An 18153-nucleotide genomic window follows, 5' to 3' on the forward strand; every position below is an offset into this window, starting at 1 on the left:
CATTCAACATATTGCCTGCCTGCTCTCATCTTGCCACCAGAGGCCTACTCTGAACTCACTCTCTCAGGAACAACCACCGCTCAAATCCTGCAGGTACTGTTGTCATCTGCCTCCCTCTGACATCATCTTGGGGCACGGTGTCAACAAACAGTGAGCATGGCTGAAGTCGCATGCCGAAGGAGCAGGCCCCTTTGTGTCACACCGAAGTAAGGATCAGGACTAGATTGGATAGCCTCAGAAAGTGAGTAATTGATTATGATACTATCGTTGGTCAAGGGAAGTATAGATTTGGGATTAAGGCAAGTAAACAAAAGAGAGACAGAAATTTAGTTAAGATTCCTATGAACCAGTTCACTTCTTTAACGCTATGGGGGCCGATGCAAAACAGTGCGCTCAGTTACTGAAGGCTTTGATAAGCTTTGATTATGTTCATATATTTCTCATGTATGGTTAATTTATTCAGTGTTTGTAATATTTTGATTTTAACCGTCTCTGTTTTCTTTTCAGAAGCTGTTTCTCGTTAGTTTTCCTTCTAAGCATTGGTGAGGTTTTGCTTTCTTTATTTGCTCCATTGCCTTGTCTATACTCTGATTTAGCCAATACATGAGAAATGTGTGAAAAAAAAAATATAATCAAAGCTTATCAAAGCCTTCAATAAATGGTACATAGAACAGCTAGCAGAAAGAGAGGAATAATCATAGCATTTAATAGGTAAAAAAGGTGCCAAAGCTTGTGCATCAGGGTAGGTCTAAGAACAACATGAGTATGACGTCAGGGGAGGTGGGGGAAATCACACTAAATGTAAGTGATATAGGTGAAAACATTGTATAAAAAAAAATATACAGGAAAGGATAAAAATAAATGAGTAATATTTTGATTTTTACTGTTTCCTTTTCAGAAACTTTGTTAAGTTTTCTACAGAGGCATTGGTGAGGTTTTTTTTCTTTAATTACATTGCCTGCTGAACTTCTCTGTATTTACTTCATTGCCTTATTTGTCCATACTCTGATCTGATATATTTTCAGTCTAGGTTTAACTTGGTCCCTCCTGATGCAGTTTCTCGAAATGCGGCCCATGTCAGGGGACCGCTAATTTCTCTGCAATTTCTCATTTAAGACTGTCAAATGTTGTCTGTGAACAGCATAAGTTGATGGACTGTGAATTATACCCTTCCACCTATATTACTTTAACTATGACTACAGTTTGGTTTTTTTTTCCCCACCATTATCTATTTGCCTAACAAGGAAGAACAAGTAAAAACCAATAGCTCCCCTCTCAGAAAAAATTCAGCTTAAAACTGGTGTTCCACAAGGCTCTTCACTTTCTGCCACTTTATTTAACATTTATATGCTTCCTCTCTTGCTGGTCTTGGGATCACACACTACATATATGCTGACGACATACAAAATTCCTAATAATGACTCTATTGACACAACTTATATAAAAAAATAAAATCCCCCAAACACTGCCATGCATCTATCCATTATCAAACAACTATTTACCCACATGAGGCTCATACTAAATATTTCCAAAACTGAGGTTATATTGCTAACTAGAAAACGGACCCTTATTCCCTTACCACCGCTAAAATCAGAAGACCAACAATCTGAAATTCAACCTGTACCTCACGCACGTGACCTAGGAGTTATCATAGACAACGAACTGAATCTCAAGACGCATGTTGCAGCAAAAATTAAAGAGGGATATTACAAATTAACAACCTTCAGGAGATTAAAGCTTTTTTTAAACCCATCTGAATTTAGAACTGTATTGCAGCATCTCATTTTCACCAACATTGACTGCTGTAATTCACTTTTACTTGGACTGCCTTTATCCACAAATCGCCAGGTACAAATATTGCAGAATTCAGCAGCCAGAATCTTAACTGATACTAAGAAATATGATCACATCACGCCGATTTTAATATCACTACACTGGCTCCCCATAAAACAATTCTTCATAAAATCATTTATGGAGACCAGACGGACTGGCTCAATACTGCAATTAAAATTCATATACCCCAAAGAAACTTACGTTCAAACTAATAAAGGTTTACTATCCATTCCTTCAGTACGATCTGCACAGCTCTCTTGCAAGTCCAAAAGATATGGAACTCCCTCCCCACAGAAAACATACCTACAGTCGAATTTAAAAGTATTAAAAAAAGTTGTTTTTTTTTCCAAAATAATTTTTATTACCGGAAGACGTTACACACACATGGGATAACAATAGCATATGCAATACAGAAAACAGCGTAGAATACAAGCATTGCACATAAATGTTTGGTCCAACAACCAATCCCACTGTAAATGTATTCCTGGTTTTCCTTTTTTTTTTTTTTATCCCCACCATCCAATCCTGGCCCTACCACCCCCTCCCTGCAGAACCAACTCCAAAGCACCCCCATTCACACGTCAGGCATACCACATACAGACCTCCCTTTCCCTCCCCATTCCACCCCCCCCTTGGAACCTCAGTTAAGACCATATGGGCTTATAGCCAGTGTTACTGAGCTCAGTTTGTAGAGCAAGAGGAAAAAAGGCATAACATGCATTCTAACAAGCACTATATATCTTGTCCGGTTTTCTCTTGCCCGAGTGGAAGTCCATATATTCCATCTGTAATAGAGAGGCCATCCTGCCAAATCACGCATCAACGGAGGGTTGCACCAAGAGATCAGTCCAGAGAGCCAATATGGTGCGGCACGCCATCATAACCACTAGGCGTTCAAACATTGCTCTGGAACGTGTATCAAGATCCCAAGCAGTCTGTTGGTGGGCCAGTAAAAGATGACCCGCATGAGAAATGACAGTCAGTACTTTTAGTAATCACATCAAGAACTGACTTCCAAAAAAGCTCCACGCATGGGCACGCCAACAAGCGATGGTATAAATTGCCCTCAGCAGCGCCACACCGGCTACATAGAGGAGACTGTGTAAGCTTCATATGAAACCGGCGAACATCATCACAGTAAATGTTGTGAAGAATTTTGAATTGGACCTCCCGTAGCCCCATGTCGGGCAGCAACTGGTAAAGAGCCGTAAAGCAGCTCTTCACGTACTTTGGGGCCATTGGTGAGTCCAACAAGGTAGTCCAGCGGGTCGTAAGAGGCTGCAATTGGCTTGGTTGACCCAGTGATTGACCTAGCTTTTTCCAACCAGTAATCGTATTATTGAGGCAGGCAGTGTCAAAAACCTTAGTAGCAAATGTCGTTTCCTCTACAGGAAATGTCAGGTCCTCTACAGCAAATGTCAGGTCCTCTACAGACCATGCGAGGGATTAGATATAATGACGGGCTTGCAGGTACGCATAAAAGTACTTAGTAGGCAGTTGAAATGTGTGGGCTAGAGTAGCAAAATGTTGGATGACGTGGGAGTCCAGTTCTGACAAATAAAATATGTATATCACCCCTTTATCAGCCCAAGCCTGGAAGACAGCCCTGCTGTCCTGCCCCGGCACAAAACTTGCATTCCCCAGAAAAGGCAAAAAAAAAAAAAAAAAAAAAAAAAGAGAGGTTATACCCTGCAAGCTCCATTGTCTCCACAACCAGCACCAGGCTCGGATACAAGGTTGTAAGAATATTCTGGGGTATGTCATAGTACTTCGCAGCCCCGGGCACACCTGAATAATACTTAAAGGGGAGCTAGGTTGAGACATCTTATTTAACATCCCTGGATCACAATAGCAGTAGGTCTCTGTAATCCACTCACCCACATACTGCAACTGACATGCCACATTATAAAGTCTGAAATCCGGCAAATTGAGCCCTCCCTGCTCCCGGGGGCACTCCAAGACGGTATAAGCCAACCGAGCCCGTTTCCCCTTCCACAGGAACTTTTGTAAACTAGCACGCAATTGTCAAAGATCCCCGGCTTTCAACCAACAGGGAATCATGGGCAGCAAATAAAGAAGTTGGGGAACCAGCACCATTTTGATACGAGCACTCCTACCACGTAGGGACAGTGGCAATGGGGTCCAGAGCTGTAGCTGCGCCCGAAGCTGAAGGAGACATGGGGTAATATTCAGCTCGTAAAGCTGTACCAGCTGTCGGGGTACCCATACGCCCAGATATTTGATCTTGTCAGGAGCCCATTGAAAAGGAAAGGTGCCATCCCAAGAGCCAGGCAGGTGAGCATTTAGGGCCAAAGCTTCTGACTTCCAATAATTAATTTTCAGCCTCGCCACCAGGCGAAACTTATCAAAAAGGTGAATAATAGTAGGCACACTGGTGCGAGGCCATCCCACAAACAAAAGGATGTCATCCGCAAATAAAGCGGTCTTCAAAGGGTGGCTGTCTACACTAATTCCAGCGAATCCCGGATCGCCTTGCAGCCGGATAGCCAGGCCAACACAAATAGCAATGGGGGAAGGGCATCCCTGCCGAACTCCGCAATATAAAGGAAAAGGGTCGGAAGGCTCCCTGTTAAGCAGAATAGAGGCGCTAGGGTTACGATACAGAGCCTTCAACCATTGGAGATAGGTCCCCGAGAAGCCGTAACGTTGCAGAGCCCAGAACATATATTCCCAGGATAAGGAATCAAAGGCCTTTTTCGCATCTAAACTCAAAACCAAAGCCTCCGCTGGCGATTGATAGCTTAAGACCGCCAGCAAACGCCGGACATTACAAACCCCCTGCCGCCCTTTGACAAACCCCGTCTGATCTTTATGAATAAGGAGGGGCAAAATTCCATTCAACCGGGCCTCCAGGACAGCTGCCAGGATTTTTACATCTACGTTTAGTAAGGAAATGGGTCTATAAGAACCCACGTCCAAGGGGTCTTTTCCTGGTTTTGGGAGGACGACAAGGACAGACCGGTTGGATGCCTCAGCAATGCGGTCAGTGAGCAAAAGATCAGTATAGTATTTCTGTATCTCCATCGGGGACAGAACTGTAAATTTCAGTATCTTGTAGAATTCGGAGCCTAGTCCAAAACCTGGCTTTTTATGGAGGCTTTTAATGATTCCTAATGAGACACTCACATGCCTCATCTTGTTATCTTTTAGTTCTTATTCATTGTTATTATACTGCTCTTAAGAGCCAGTTCATTTTATCTATTTTAATGCTTATTTTAACTGCTGTTTTGTTTAATTTTATCTTGTTTTGTATTACTGTTATTTTATTGTATTTCTGTTTACTGTTGTAAACCATTATGATAGCTACACCGAATGGCGGTATATAAAACCAGCAAATAAATAAATAAAATATATACAGCAACATATTTCTCCATAGACTCAACTCAAATAGTTAGTTGACAACACACAAGATTTCAGATAGTTATAAACAATTGAAAATTAACAATGATGAAACATTTACAATAAAATCAAAGATAGGTACAAGTTATACTTGTTGCGATGACTAACCTTTATTAAATCAAGACTACTTTCATATTCTCAAATCTTGATTACTGTAATGCCCTCTTACTAGGATTACCAGCAAGCATGAGATTCTTGCAAATGCTGCAAAATGCTACTGCAAGGGTTCTCACAGGTATGATCTTAATACCCCCATGTTGAAGTTGCTGCACTGGTTACCAATGAAATATTGAGTGCATTATGAAGTATTATGCATAATCCATAAAACTGTAAACTCAAAAGATTCTGAGTGGTCGAGTGAGACATTACACTTTTATACTCCCCAACGCAATCTTCTTCGGATCTGCCAATAAAGATCTACTAAGTATTCCATCATTACAAAGTACACACTTGACGGGTCGATACAGTAAGGCCGCGTTAGAAAGAGTGCGGCAGTGCCGGGCGCACCCTCGTTTGCCCCACGCACTGTTCTGATCACATACCGCTCGATACTCTATTTAAATTGCTTGCAAATGCAAGTCGCGCCTGCAAAGCGTTAGGCGAAGCGTTAGGCCCGCGCAACCCATTTTACTGTATAGGCGCTTAATACAGCGCCTATACAGTATCCTAGGTGCGCTGGTGCCTGTCATTTCAAATGACATTTGAAATGACAGGCACCAGGAAGTGGATCCCAACTTTAACCCAGGAAAACCTAAAAACCAAAAATCCCCTCCTCTGGAAGCGGCTTGACATGTGCCAACTTAACTTTTGTTGCTTTTCAGCCCCTTCCCTTCTCTGCCGCTCTCCGGAGGGGGCAGCCGGCGGCGAAAGCGGCTCGCAGCCGCCCCCCCACCCCACGCAGGTCCCGGTTCTCCTGGCTCGGCAACAGCAGTACAACAGCTAGGGCTCCATCTACCCCAAACCTTCCTTCCTTCCTGGCTCGGCCAAATTGTGAAGCGGCTTGCAGCGTTCTTCCCCCCCCCGCGCAGGTCCTGGTTCTCCTGGCTCGGCGTGAGGTAAGAGCCCACTGGTTCTGGGCCCTCTCCGGCACGAGCGGAGCGAAGCGTTCTTTCGTTGGCCGGAGCGCCCGTCGATTTGGGCGCTCCGGCCAATGAAAGCACATAGACCGGGGGGGGGGGGGGGGGGGGAGACACACACGCTTCAAGCCGCTTCACAATTTGGCCGAGCTAGGAAGGAAGGAAGGATTGGGGTAGATGGAGCCCTAGCTGTTGTACTGCTGTTGCCGAGCCAGGAGAACCGGGACCTGCGCGGGGGGGGGGTGGGGGGGGGGGGGACGCTGCGAGCCGCTTTCGCCGCCGGCTGCCCCCTCCGCAGGGCGGCAGAGAAGGGAAGGGGCCGAAAAGCAACAAAAGGTAAGAAAACAACAGAAAATAATGTCAAGTCGCTTCGGAAGGAGGGGATTTTAGGTTTTTAGAGGTTTCCTTTTGGGGGAAAGTTTGCCGTCTACCATTACCCCTGCCTCTAACGCAGGGGTAAGGGTAGGCGGTAAGTTAGCAGGTTAAACGCGGGGCAAAATAGCGATAGTCGGGGCGCGCGTTACTGTATGGGAGGGAATAGCTAATTAGATCGTTTACATCTGATATACATGCTGCGTGCGGAAGGGGTTACCCGGGGATTTAAAGAGGCGGTAAGGATGGGTTAAAGGGGATAGTGTATAGCAGGAAGGGCTAACGCGGCTGGAAAGCGAGTAGAAAGTGGGTTAGGAGCGGGGTAACCGCGACCCCACTTTACTGTATCGAGCTGTAAGTGAGGTGAGAGATAGGGCCTATTTCTATAGCAGGATCAAAATTGTGTAACACAATGCCAATTGAATTATGAATACAGAGAGACCTTAAGTTATATAAGAAAGATATAAAGACCTGGCTATTCAAATTAGCATTTTAGAGCAACAACGACTTGGGCTGAAAAAAGACAAAGTTTTACTCAGAACACAGAATTAGAGAGCAAGTGAAATGTTATGATACAATACATTTATAACAGTTACAGTATTTTAAATTCTGTCTTTGAATGATTTTGTATTTTAAATTTAGTGTAAACGGCCGTGATTGTGTAACAGGACTGTATACAAATAAAACAAATAAACAAACAATTGTGGTTTTCCCAAGAAACGTCAAAGGAAAATCAGTATTGTATTCATGACATGGAGATAATGCCTTAAGGAAGAAGGGAAAGAAAGAAACGGATAAGAACTTCTGGCACAGAATAAACATGATCTAAATGCTTTAGTAGTATTGTAACAAACCCGGATCTAGATCAGCAATCTCATTTTGTCCATGGAGTAGAAAAAAAAAATCACGACCAATGCTTCGTGTAAACTGTGCACGTGCACACAGGTCATGAAACAAGCATCCGGAGAATAACAAAGCACACTCTAGAAAAGGAATACAGAACGGTTTTCAAAAAAAAGAATTGACCAAAAGGCAAAGACAACAGTCCAGTAGTGCCCTGCTTTACCCAGCTTGTCCCAGGCTAAACTGTTTGACACCCACCCACCCCTGGGGCTTGTTTCTAATAAAGACTGCCTAGATTACCATTGGCAGCAAGATAAATTAGTACATTGGTTACAGTCAAGGAAATAAAGTCACAAATTACCAAGATGAGGACTATCCAATGTAACTGCTGTGGAGCCTTTATTCTGAGGGAAAGCATCTGGAAACTTAGAGCTTGCCCAATTTGTGCACAACTCTCTTCCTTGAAAATGGAGCTGACTGTGATTAAAGATCAATTAGCTTCAATTAAAAGAATTACACCCACATTGCATTACTCAGAAAATAATTCCCCAATACCACAAACAAACCAGGAGTCAAGAAAAGGAGATCCATTAGGCTCAGGTAGGACCCACAGTCACCCATTCTTGACAGAAGAGCAGCCAACAGGTATACCGCCCCACTCAAACAGGTCATTAAAAAATTCTTTAAAATCCAGGAAGACAGTGGGCTCTGGTAGAATTAGACCTGTGATGAGGAGACACACAATGTACCAAATGCAAAAAGAACAACAAGCCTTCTCTAAAATAAAAACTGAAGAAGTTCTTGAGAAAAGCATTGCAGCATTACCAGAAAAGAAAGAGAAAACACAATGCATGCAGTATTTCAAGATCCATAAGCAAAAGAAAAATCTAATTGAGATGGATAACTCTGTCAACAGTGGCACTACCGCAAAAAGAAATAGTGAAGTGAATAACAAATCTCAACTAATATCTCATAAGGAGTCCAGGAAATGCAATAATCTTAAAGAGAGTACCTGGAAGGCTATGACCACAAATGCTCATAGTTTGGGAAATAAAATCCCAGATCTGCAGGCCCTAATGGCTGACGCAGAATTGGACATTGTTGCTATCACAGAAACATGGTTCACAGAATCTCATGAATGGGATACAACAATACCAGGCTACAACTTGTTAAGGAAGAACAGAAAGGATAGAAAAGGGGGAGGTGTGGCTCTTTATGTCAGAAACAACATCCAAGCATCTGAGCTATAAGGAAGTTGGGGTAAAGAAGAAGCTCTATGGGTCGACCTAAAAAAAGATGACGGAGTGTCCATTTATATTGGAGTGGTTTACAGGCCTCCAAACCAAAAGGAAGAGCTGGACAGAGATCTGATTGAAGACATCCATAAGATAGGTAAGAAGGGAGAAGTGGTGATCGTGGGTGACTTTAATATGCCAGATGTAGACTGGAAAATCCCATCTGCAGAAACTAAAAATAGTAGAGCGATAGTGGATGCCATGCAAGTATCTTTGTTCAAACAAATGGTGTTGGAACCCACGAGAGAAGGAGCTATACTAGACTTAGTGCTCACTAATGCAGATAATGTCTCAGATGTCCAGGTGGGCGCCCACCTCAGCAGCAGTGATCATCAAACGGTATGGTTTAATATCACTAAAAGAATAGGGAAAAGAACCACAAAGACCCGAGTTTTACAGTTCATAAACACAGACTTTGAGGAAATGGGGAACTACCTGGAGGAAGAACTTAAAGGATGGGAGAACGAGAGAGATGTGGATCAGCAGTGGACCAATCTAAAAGGAGCAATCACCAAGGCAACTGCTCTATATGTTAGAAATGTAAAGAAAAGCAAAAGAAAACTGAAACCTATCTGGTTCTCAAAGGAGGTGGCTGACAAAATTAAAGCTAAAAGAACAGCATTCAAGAAATATAAAGGATCCCAAAGGGAGGAGCACAAAGAAGAATATTTGTATCAACTGAGGGAGACAAAGAAATTAATCAAGTTGGCAAAGAGTCAAGCAGAAGAGAGGATTGCCAAGGAGATAAAAAATGGTGACAAAACATTTTTCAGATACATCAGCGAAAAGAGAAAGGTCCAAAGTGGTATAGTGAAATTGAAAGGTGGTAATGATCAATGTGTGGAGAGAGACGAAGAAATGGCAGAAATATTAAACAAATACTTCAGCTCTGTGTTCACTAAAGAAGACCCTGGAGAAGGACCATCTCTAAACAACAAGAAACTGGAGGGAAGGGGAATAGATGAAAATCCTTTTACAGTAGAAAATGTGTGGGAAGAACTAAAGAACCTGAAAGTGGACAAAGCCATGGGGCCTGATGGGATTCATCCAAGGATATTGAGGGAGCTCAGAGATGTTCTGGCGGGTCCGCTGTGTGACCTGTTCAATAGATCCCTAGAAACGGGAGTGGTGCCGAGTGATTGGAGAAGAGCGGTGGTGGTCCCGCTTCACAAGAGTGGGAACAGGGAAGAGGCAGGCAACTACAGACCAGTTAGCCTCACTTCGGTGGTGGGAAAAGTAATGGAGTCACTGCTGAAAGAGAGAATAGTGAACTATCTACAGTCTGGAGAATTGATGGACCAGAGGCTGCATGGATTCACCAGGGGAAGATCCTGTCAGACAAATTTGATTGACTTTTTTGACTGGGTAACCAAGGAATTGGATCAAGGAAGAGCACTAGATGTCATCTACTTGGATTTCAGCAAAGCTTTTGATACGGTTCCGCACAGGAGACTGGTGAATAAAACGAGAAGCTTGGGAGTGAGTGCCGAGGTGGTGACCTGGATTGCAAATTGGTTGACGGACAGAAGACAATGTGTGATGGTAAATGGAGCCTTCTCTGAAGAGAGAGCGGTTTTAAGTGGTGTACCGCAAGGATCGGTGTTGGGACCGGTCCTGTTCAATATCTTTGTGAGCGACATTGCGGACGGGATAGAAGGTAAGGTTTGTCTTTTTGCGGATGACACTAAGATCTGCAACAGAGTGGACACGCCGGAAGGAGTGGAGAGAATGAGACGGGATCTAAGGAAACTGGAAGAGTGGTCGAAGATATGGCAGCTGAGATTCAATGCCAAGAAGTGCAAAGTCATGCATATGGGGAGTGGAAATCCGAATGAACTGTACTCGATGGGGGGGGAAAGGCTGATGTGCACGGAGCAGGAGAGGGACCTTGGGGTGATAGTGTCTAATGATGTGAAGACAGCGAAACAATGCGACATGGCGATAGCAAAAGCCAGAAGAATGCTGGGCTGCATAGAGAGAGGAATATCGAGTAAGAAAAGGGAAGTGATTATTCCCTTGTACAGGTCCTTGGTGAGGCCTCACCTGGAGTACTGTGTTCAGTTCTGGAGACCGTATCTACAAAAAGACAAAGACAAGATGGAAGCGGTACAGAGAAGGGCGACCAGGAAGGTGGAGGATCTTCATCGGATGACGTACGAGGAGAGATTGAAGAATCTAAATATGTACACCCTGGAGGAAAGGAGGAGCAGAGGTGATATGATACAGACTTTCAGATACTTGAAAGGTTTTAATGATCCAAAAACGACAAACCTCTTCCGTAGGAAAATAATCAGCAGAACCAGGGGTCACGATTTGAGGCTCCAGGGAAGAAGATTCAGAACCAATGTCAGGAAGTATTTCTTCACGGAGAGGGTGGTGGATGCCTGGAATGCCCTTCCGGAGGAAGTGGTGAAGACCAGAACTGTGAAAGACTTCAAAGGGGCGTGGGATAAACACTGCGGATCCATAAAGTCAAGAGGCCGCCAATGAAGAGTGGGTGACTCGCCAGAATGATGGCTATTGACACAATACCCTTATTAAATAAACATACACATGCTTACTGTGACTCCTACATCGCTCTAAGCTTCAACAGCAAGAGATAATGGAAAAAAGGATTTGCACTCAAAAAGCGGGGAGTAGCTGGCTTGTTACGGCGGTTACTACCCCAAACCAAATGTGCCTGATACTTCACTTTCCATGCATATCCAGCATGGTTCTCTGCTTCATCGGCATGGGAGAAAGACTGATACATCACGCATTTCCAGCATAGCTCTCTGCTTCAACGGCAGGGGAAAAAAAAAACAAAAACAAAAACAAATAACTGATGCCTCAGGCATATCCTGCCTAGCTTCAACGACAGGGGTGAAGAAATAAAGGATTCGCAATCACAAAGCGAGGAGTAGCTGGCTTGTTAGGGCAGTTACTACCCCAAACCAAATGTGCTTGATACTTCACTTTCAATGCATATCCAGCATGGCTCTCTGCTTCAACGGCAGGGGAGAAGAAAAAAAACCCAACAAGGGCTGTACAACATAGTCTAGGTAAAACAAATAAGCATGGGTGTAGCTTGCTTATCGCGGCGGTTACTGCCCCTACTACCCCTAACTAATCAAGCTAGATATTTCACTTGGATGCAGCTCCATCACTGCTCTCTACATTAATGGTGGGGGTGGAAGGGGAATAGAACAAGGAGCTAAGAGAAACAGATAAGAATGAGAGAAAAAATGTGTGAGGCTTGCTGGGCAGACTGGATGGGCCGTTTGGTCTTCTTCTGCCGTCATTTCTATGTTTCTATGTATATGACATATGGGGATTTTTTTTTTTTTGGTACACACTGCCCACAAAAAAAAAAAAAAAAAAAAAAAGAATTACAGCAAACATTGATTACAACCCGCAAAGAATGCGATGCGAAAAGCAAACCGGGAAAGCGACAGGCGTCCAACACTGGAAAGGGCACGGGTGGGGGGGATGAAAGTCTGCCTGTTATTTCCATTCCCAGAACATACCTCCACTTTTGCAACCCGGAGGCCCGAGGTAGGAGCAACTTTCTAACACCCAAAAATCATGGGGCTTGGGGAAAGCTCTTTGAACAGCACACCTTGCCTTGGTATTTTGGCTTTGTCTTCCATTCCTTCGCCTTCAACAGCAGAGAAGCATCAGCCCTGCCTCCAACTCTGAGGCGGTTACCGAGAACTGCAGCCGCTTGGATGGAGCAGCACGCGGCGCACTGGTGAAGAGCGCGAGACACACACATACGCTCCCGACACTCCTCTCCACCTGCCGCCTCCTTTTTCTTTTTCTGCGTTATACAAACTCCGTTCCACTCATGTTCCCGTTCTAGCCACGGGCAAGGGGACTCGAGGAATGACCCTTGACCCGGCCGACAGCCAATCAGTAGAGGCGCTCGCACGTCCCCCCGCGCCCAGACGTCGAAATAGTGCAGACTGTTGGCGGGAAAGGCAATCTACGTCAAGCGGCGGCAGATTAAGGAGAGAAACCCGCCTGCTCCTCCCTCGCGGTCAATCTCGCGCACGCGCCGTACTGTTCTATCCCCGCCCCCATCGCCTCCCGTGGTATCAGGCTCTGATGACGCGGTAAAACGGAAGTTGCGAAGCAGCAGCCGTCTCGGCGGTGGTGCTGTGTGTTTTGTCACACGTGCGAGTTGGGCGCCTGTTGTGCCTCCGGTTCGTCTGTGGCGGGGGAGCGCGGGATAGCGTAGCAGAAGAGGCGGGGCGGCGCCTCTGGGCCGCTGAGGGCTACCTCCTCCTCCGGCCCCTACTTCGCAGGGTTGGTGAGGGTCTTGCTCCTCGCCGCCATGGAGAACTTTGAATTCAGTCTGTCGGCGCTGAAGAGCCTCGTCCTGAGGAGCGAAAAGAGCAGTAGCAGCGAGCTGAGCAGGGCTCTCCCCCGGCAGGTGAGTATGCGGCTTAGGAAAGGGAGATGCAGCCAGAGCCCGGGAAAGTTCTGCGCCCCCTCCCCCAGCTCCCGGAGCACGTGCGGGCTGGCACCCCCCCTGTAAAGCCCACCCGCGTCCTTACTATGGAGACGCGATGTCTGGTATTCACAGGTGGGTGGGGGACGCTAGGTTGGATCTGGGCGAATTTAGCGGGTTACGTTTCTTTTTTTTTTTTTTCCATGTTGAATACTTATTAGGTGTTTTGATATATTTGTTATGCAGCAGTTTTAACGACAGAAGCATTTGGTTGTTTTTTATTTGACGATGGGGATTCCTATGTTTCTTTGAGGTGGTGATTTCAGTTTCCTATGTCTGTATGTAAGAGAGAATATTTCGTTTGCCTTAACGCCACATCCGAATGCTTTTCCTCTGGCTGGAACTTATCTAGGCACATTTGAATGTGTGTGACTCTAATAGAACAACGTTTCGGTTTTTTTAAGCTGCCTTTCCAAAGCGGCGCTCAAGGCCGCCTACACCATTATTAATCAAACTGTTATCTCTTTTAAGTGGAAGAAAGTTCAACAGTACGCGGACGCCTTTTATTATGTGATAAAATACGTTTTTGGTGGTGGTTTTTTTTTTTTTTAATATCTTCATACACTTTTAGTATCTTGCTCAAAAAAAATCTAGAGGTGGGAGCGTGTTTGTATTGGAGGAGGAGGAGGGGCAGGGGTGTTCTCTATCGCTTCTTCTGGAAACTTTAGGCCTTCTATTTTTTTCAACGTTAAAGTAGGGAGCAACGCTATAAGAGTTAGAACTCCATGTACTTGCACAACTTTTAAACGGTGCGTCTTTTGTCCAAAAGTAACTGTAGACAAAACTTTACAAAAACCTATCTGAGCAAACTGCATTGCTGTCTTTTTGCCTTTTCGTGCTATTTTTTTGTCCGATATTTAACTATTGGTAAAATCCCACCCAAGGACGGGGAAGTACAGTGAAATGTAGGGAGTACTTAATTGTGGTGATTGGTAGTATGTGCTGCGTTCCTATGTGTTGTGTGATGGTAGACTAGCTTGGATAAATCGGAGGCAGGGGATAGAGCTGGAGAGTACGTCTGTAGAGGATGAGCTTAGTTTCTGTATGTGACATTAAGAGAGTGGATTGGATGATACAGGTAAAGTGGGTGGGTGGAGCTGGAGTACAGGGAGGGGGTGGAGCTCAAATTTTTTTAAAATTTGCATTATATACAATATCCAGCAAAAACTTGAAAGGCAATATAAGAGATGCCTACATAAAACAAGGAAAAAATCCGAAGTACATTACAACGTAGCACTGTAAATCAAGTCTCAAAAAATCTGATTCCAGTAACCAGTGTATCAAATATTAAGCAGTTAATAAGGTTCTATAGCAAGACACTTATAATGGCTTACATTATGCTAGTTCTAAAGTAGATGACTCGGCCAATGGGGATCTCAAATCTTTCTTTGTATCTAGGAATGCAGTGACCTGGGGAGGATAAAGAAACATATTTGACTGGAATTTGACAATACATTTATAGGGCCATTTTAAGAACAAGGCCCCAAACTGCAGGATGCATCAGCAAAAACTGCATCTTAGCACTCTTTAACATTACAATAAACCCCCCCCCCCCCACTTCTAACCTGAATAAAGTTGTAATATAAATAGTTCCCTGTCTGAGTCCAGTGCCAAAGAAACCAATAGTGTGGCAGATGAAGGGGCGGAGCACAACTTCCATGCAGAGAGGGGATTCAACTGGAGAGTCCTGGGGGGGGGGGGGGAGGAAGAGATGCAGAGCTCTTTGCATACTGGCAGGGCAGTTTTCCTTTTTATTATAGGAATAAATAAGATAATGCTCGATGATAAAATCTATTTTTAGATGCCTGTGAATGGAGGGCTTGCAGATGGCTGTTTGGGGGGGGGGGGGGGGGGGGGAGATCCATTCCTGGGTAATGTGATTTGTTTTATTTATTCAGTTTATATTCTGCCTTTCAGACACTTCAAAGTGGATTGCATTCAGTTATTGTACATATTTTCCTGTCCCCACAGGGCTCACAATTGGGACCATGCAATATCAGCACTTGTGATTGAGCTCCCACTTTCCTAATGTGGGCCCGGCCAATATAGTGCACTCAGCTGAGCACACTATATTGCATCAGCCTGAATGTTTGTACCAGAGGCAGTGGGGGGTAACATGACTCGCCCAAGGTCACAAGAAATGGCAGTAGGTTTGAAGGGGGTCCTATAACAGAGGGATGTCATCCACTGCCCCCCCCCCAAAAAAAAAAGTAGTGTTCGCTGTTGCTGTGCATTTGCCAAAAGACTCTGTGAAGGCTTAGTCGCAGGGCATGCATCCCATTCCTCTTGAGGTGACCCACTGCCGCAGTTAGTGGTTGAGCCTGGTGGAGTTGTTGGTGAGCTCGGCAGCCAGGTCAAAGAGGTGATGGGTAGGGAAGGGGAAGAAAGATGAAAAATGTCAAAAATAAAGCAAAATAAAAAATTAAACACAAGAAAAGCTTTAGTGATGCAGACTTTCTCTCTGCCTCCTAAAAGTTTGGGCTGGCATATAAGGAATTTTGTGTTTTCTGTTTTAATCTGTTTTAACACTTGTTGCTTTATTTAAAAACAAAACAAAACACAAAAACTAATATCACTACTTGTTCAAGGGCAGTTATGAAAGTATAGTATAATCCAATTTATCAATAGGAGCAGTCATCCAAATATACTTTATTTATAAAGGTTTTATATTCTAACTTTTCCAATCAGATTTATTAATTTCTGATACCTTAGTGTTATGGTTTACAATCAACATAGCGAACGTGAAAGAGGTTGTAATAAAGAGGAACATATAAAGATAAGTCTTTGTTGTTGTCTTTAAAACAGTTTTGTTACAGTTTTAGAAATGGAATTTAGGGCAAGGCCTGGCCAAATCATTGAGCCTTGATCCTTTACCTGAAGGTAAGGTAAGATGCCTTCTTATGCCTTAGTGGTATCTCTTTCCATAATTTTGGAGCAAAGCAGCTGAATGCACAGTTCCTGGTGCAGGCTGATCTGGCTGGAACCAGGGAAGGAGAGGCTAGAAGGATCATTTGAGAGGTGTGATGATGTCTTGTTGGCAGTGTAGGAGGTTAGAAGCTGGCAGAGATACTCGTGGGGGTGAGGGGACATTCAGAATTGCTCATTCAGGGACAGTTTCAAAAGTATACTGTAATTTGATTTGTCTATAGCAGTACCATGTCATCAAAACATATTTACAAAATATGCTCTAAATCCCCAAATAAGATTCTTGTGTACCAATGAAAACAATTATTCTTTTGTATTTATTTCAATTTATAATCTGCTTCCTTATATATAAGCTTGAAGGAAATTGCACTTTTTTCAGATATTTATGTAAAGGACAAGAGTGACAAGCTATCCAAATACAATAATGTGGTTGAGAAGTCAAAGCAATGGCACCATATTAATATTGATCTAGTATTCATTTATTCAGTGCCAGACATCTAAGGTATCCAGACACACTGATTACTTGCACATTTTGTTTCATTTCTGTGTTAATAACTGGGCCGTAGACGCTTGTTCTGCATTCGTTAGCACTGTTGCGTTCTCGAGCCTTTCCAGGGAATCCAGTTTCCAGTGTGACAGTTGCTCTTTGTGTAGCAAATACGAGGGGAGTGTGTGAGGATTTTCTGAACCCAAACTATTTTATACTTCAGAGTTCCTAGGCCAGACCAGGCTGAGGTGGGATCTAATTGTATAGGAATCTTCACACAAGCCTATGATTTATTCTGAAGTTTAGCCTGGAGTGGTGGTACTTTGGAACATGCCTACAACATATGTCCAGATGTGGCACCTACCTCTTCCTCCTCCAACATCCTTTCCAGCATCTTGGATACTACTTCATTTTCATCTGATTATAGCTGGTTAGGAGTAATATGGGCTCTTTGACTCTGAATTGTATATCCTTTAACCTTATACAGTAAAGGGCCTTCACAGTGTTTGCCCACGTTGCCTTCCTGTCTTCATAGAAATGTCGGATGTCCAGGATGTTCTGGCTGTAAGTTAAGTATTCTGTTCCTATCGCGTCTTGCTATTCTAGGCTTGCCCTTGCGCTGTGTAAATACAAGATGTTACCCTCTGTCACCTCAGGTACAAACTTACAGCTCGATCCAGTAAAGTCCGTGGGAGAGCGGACTAACGCCCGCTCTCCCGGCGCGCGCACCGGCCCCTCGCCGGTGCGCGCGATCCAGTATTTAAATTAGGCGACGCGGTGCAAACGAGGAAAAAGAGGCGCTAGGGACACTAGCGCGTCCCTAGCGCCTCCTTTTGGCCTGGAGCGGCGGCTGTCAGCGGGTTTGACAGCCGACGCTCAATTTTGCCGGCGTCGGTTCTCGAGCCCGCTGACAGCCACGGGCTCGGAAACCGGACGCCGGCAAAATTGAGCGTCCGGTTTTCGGCCCGACAGCCGCGGGCCGAATTCAAAATTTTTTTATTTTTTTTTTTACTTTTTTTTTTACTTTTGGGGACCCTCCAACTTAATATCGCTATGATATTAAGTCGGAGGGTGCACAGAAAAGCAGTTTTTACTGCTTTTCTGTGCACTTCCCTGGCGCCGGAAGAAATTAGCGCCGACCTTTGGGCGGCGCTAATTTCTTAGAGTAAAATGTGCGGCTTGGCTGCACATTTTACTTACTGGATCGCTCAGGAATACCTAATAGGGCCATCAACATGCATTTGCATGTTGAGGGCGCTATTAGGTGCCGCGGGTGGGCCGCGTGTTTTCCTCCCCTTACTGAATAAGGGGTAAGGGAAAACACGCGTCCAGAGCAGGGTGACAGTGCGCTCCGACGGAGCACACTTTACTGGATCGACCTGTTAGATTGTAAGCCCTCTGGGGACAGGG

General features: G+C 44.4%; 2 protein-coding genes across 3 annotated transcripts in view; one reads left to right on the top strand and one right to left on the bottom strand.

Moving 5' to 3' along the window:
• CASP8AP2 (caspase 8 associated protein 2) overlaps nt 1-12852 on the bottom strand; it is a 137176-nt gene extending 124324 nt beyond the window's left edge. Inside the window, exon 1 of the mRNA XM_029596855.1 lies at nt 12438-12852. The gene's annotated coding sequence lies outside the window, so the exon portion shown is untranslated. The remainder of the gene's footprint in view (nt 1-12437) is intronic.
• Nucleotides 12853-12888: 36 nt separating this feature from the next.
• MDN1 (midasin AAA ATPase 1) overlaps nt 12889-18153 on the top strand; it is a 765271-nt gene continuing 760006 nt past the window's right edge. The window contains exon 1 of one of the 2 annotated variants that reach the window (XM_029595415.1): nt 12889-13253. In XM_029595415.1, the coding sequence (XP_029451275.1) occupies nt 13155-13253 (99 nt within the window). In that variant the 5' untranslated portion in view covers nt 12889-13154. The remainder of the gene's footprint in view (nt 13254-18153) is intronic. The other variant, XM_029595414.1, reaches the window with a different exon arrangement.

This window comes from Rhinatrema bivittatum, chromosome 3 (genome assembly GCF_901001135.1).
Source record: "Rhinatrema bivittatum chromosome 3, aRhiBiv1.1, whole genome shotgun sequence".
Classification (NCBI taxonomy): Eukaryota; Metazoa; Chordata; class Amphibia; order Gymnophiona; family Rhinatrematidae; genus Rhinatrema; species Rhinatrema bivittatum.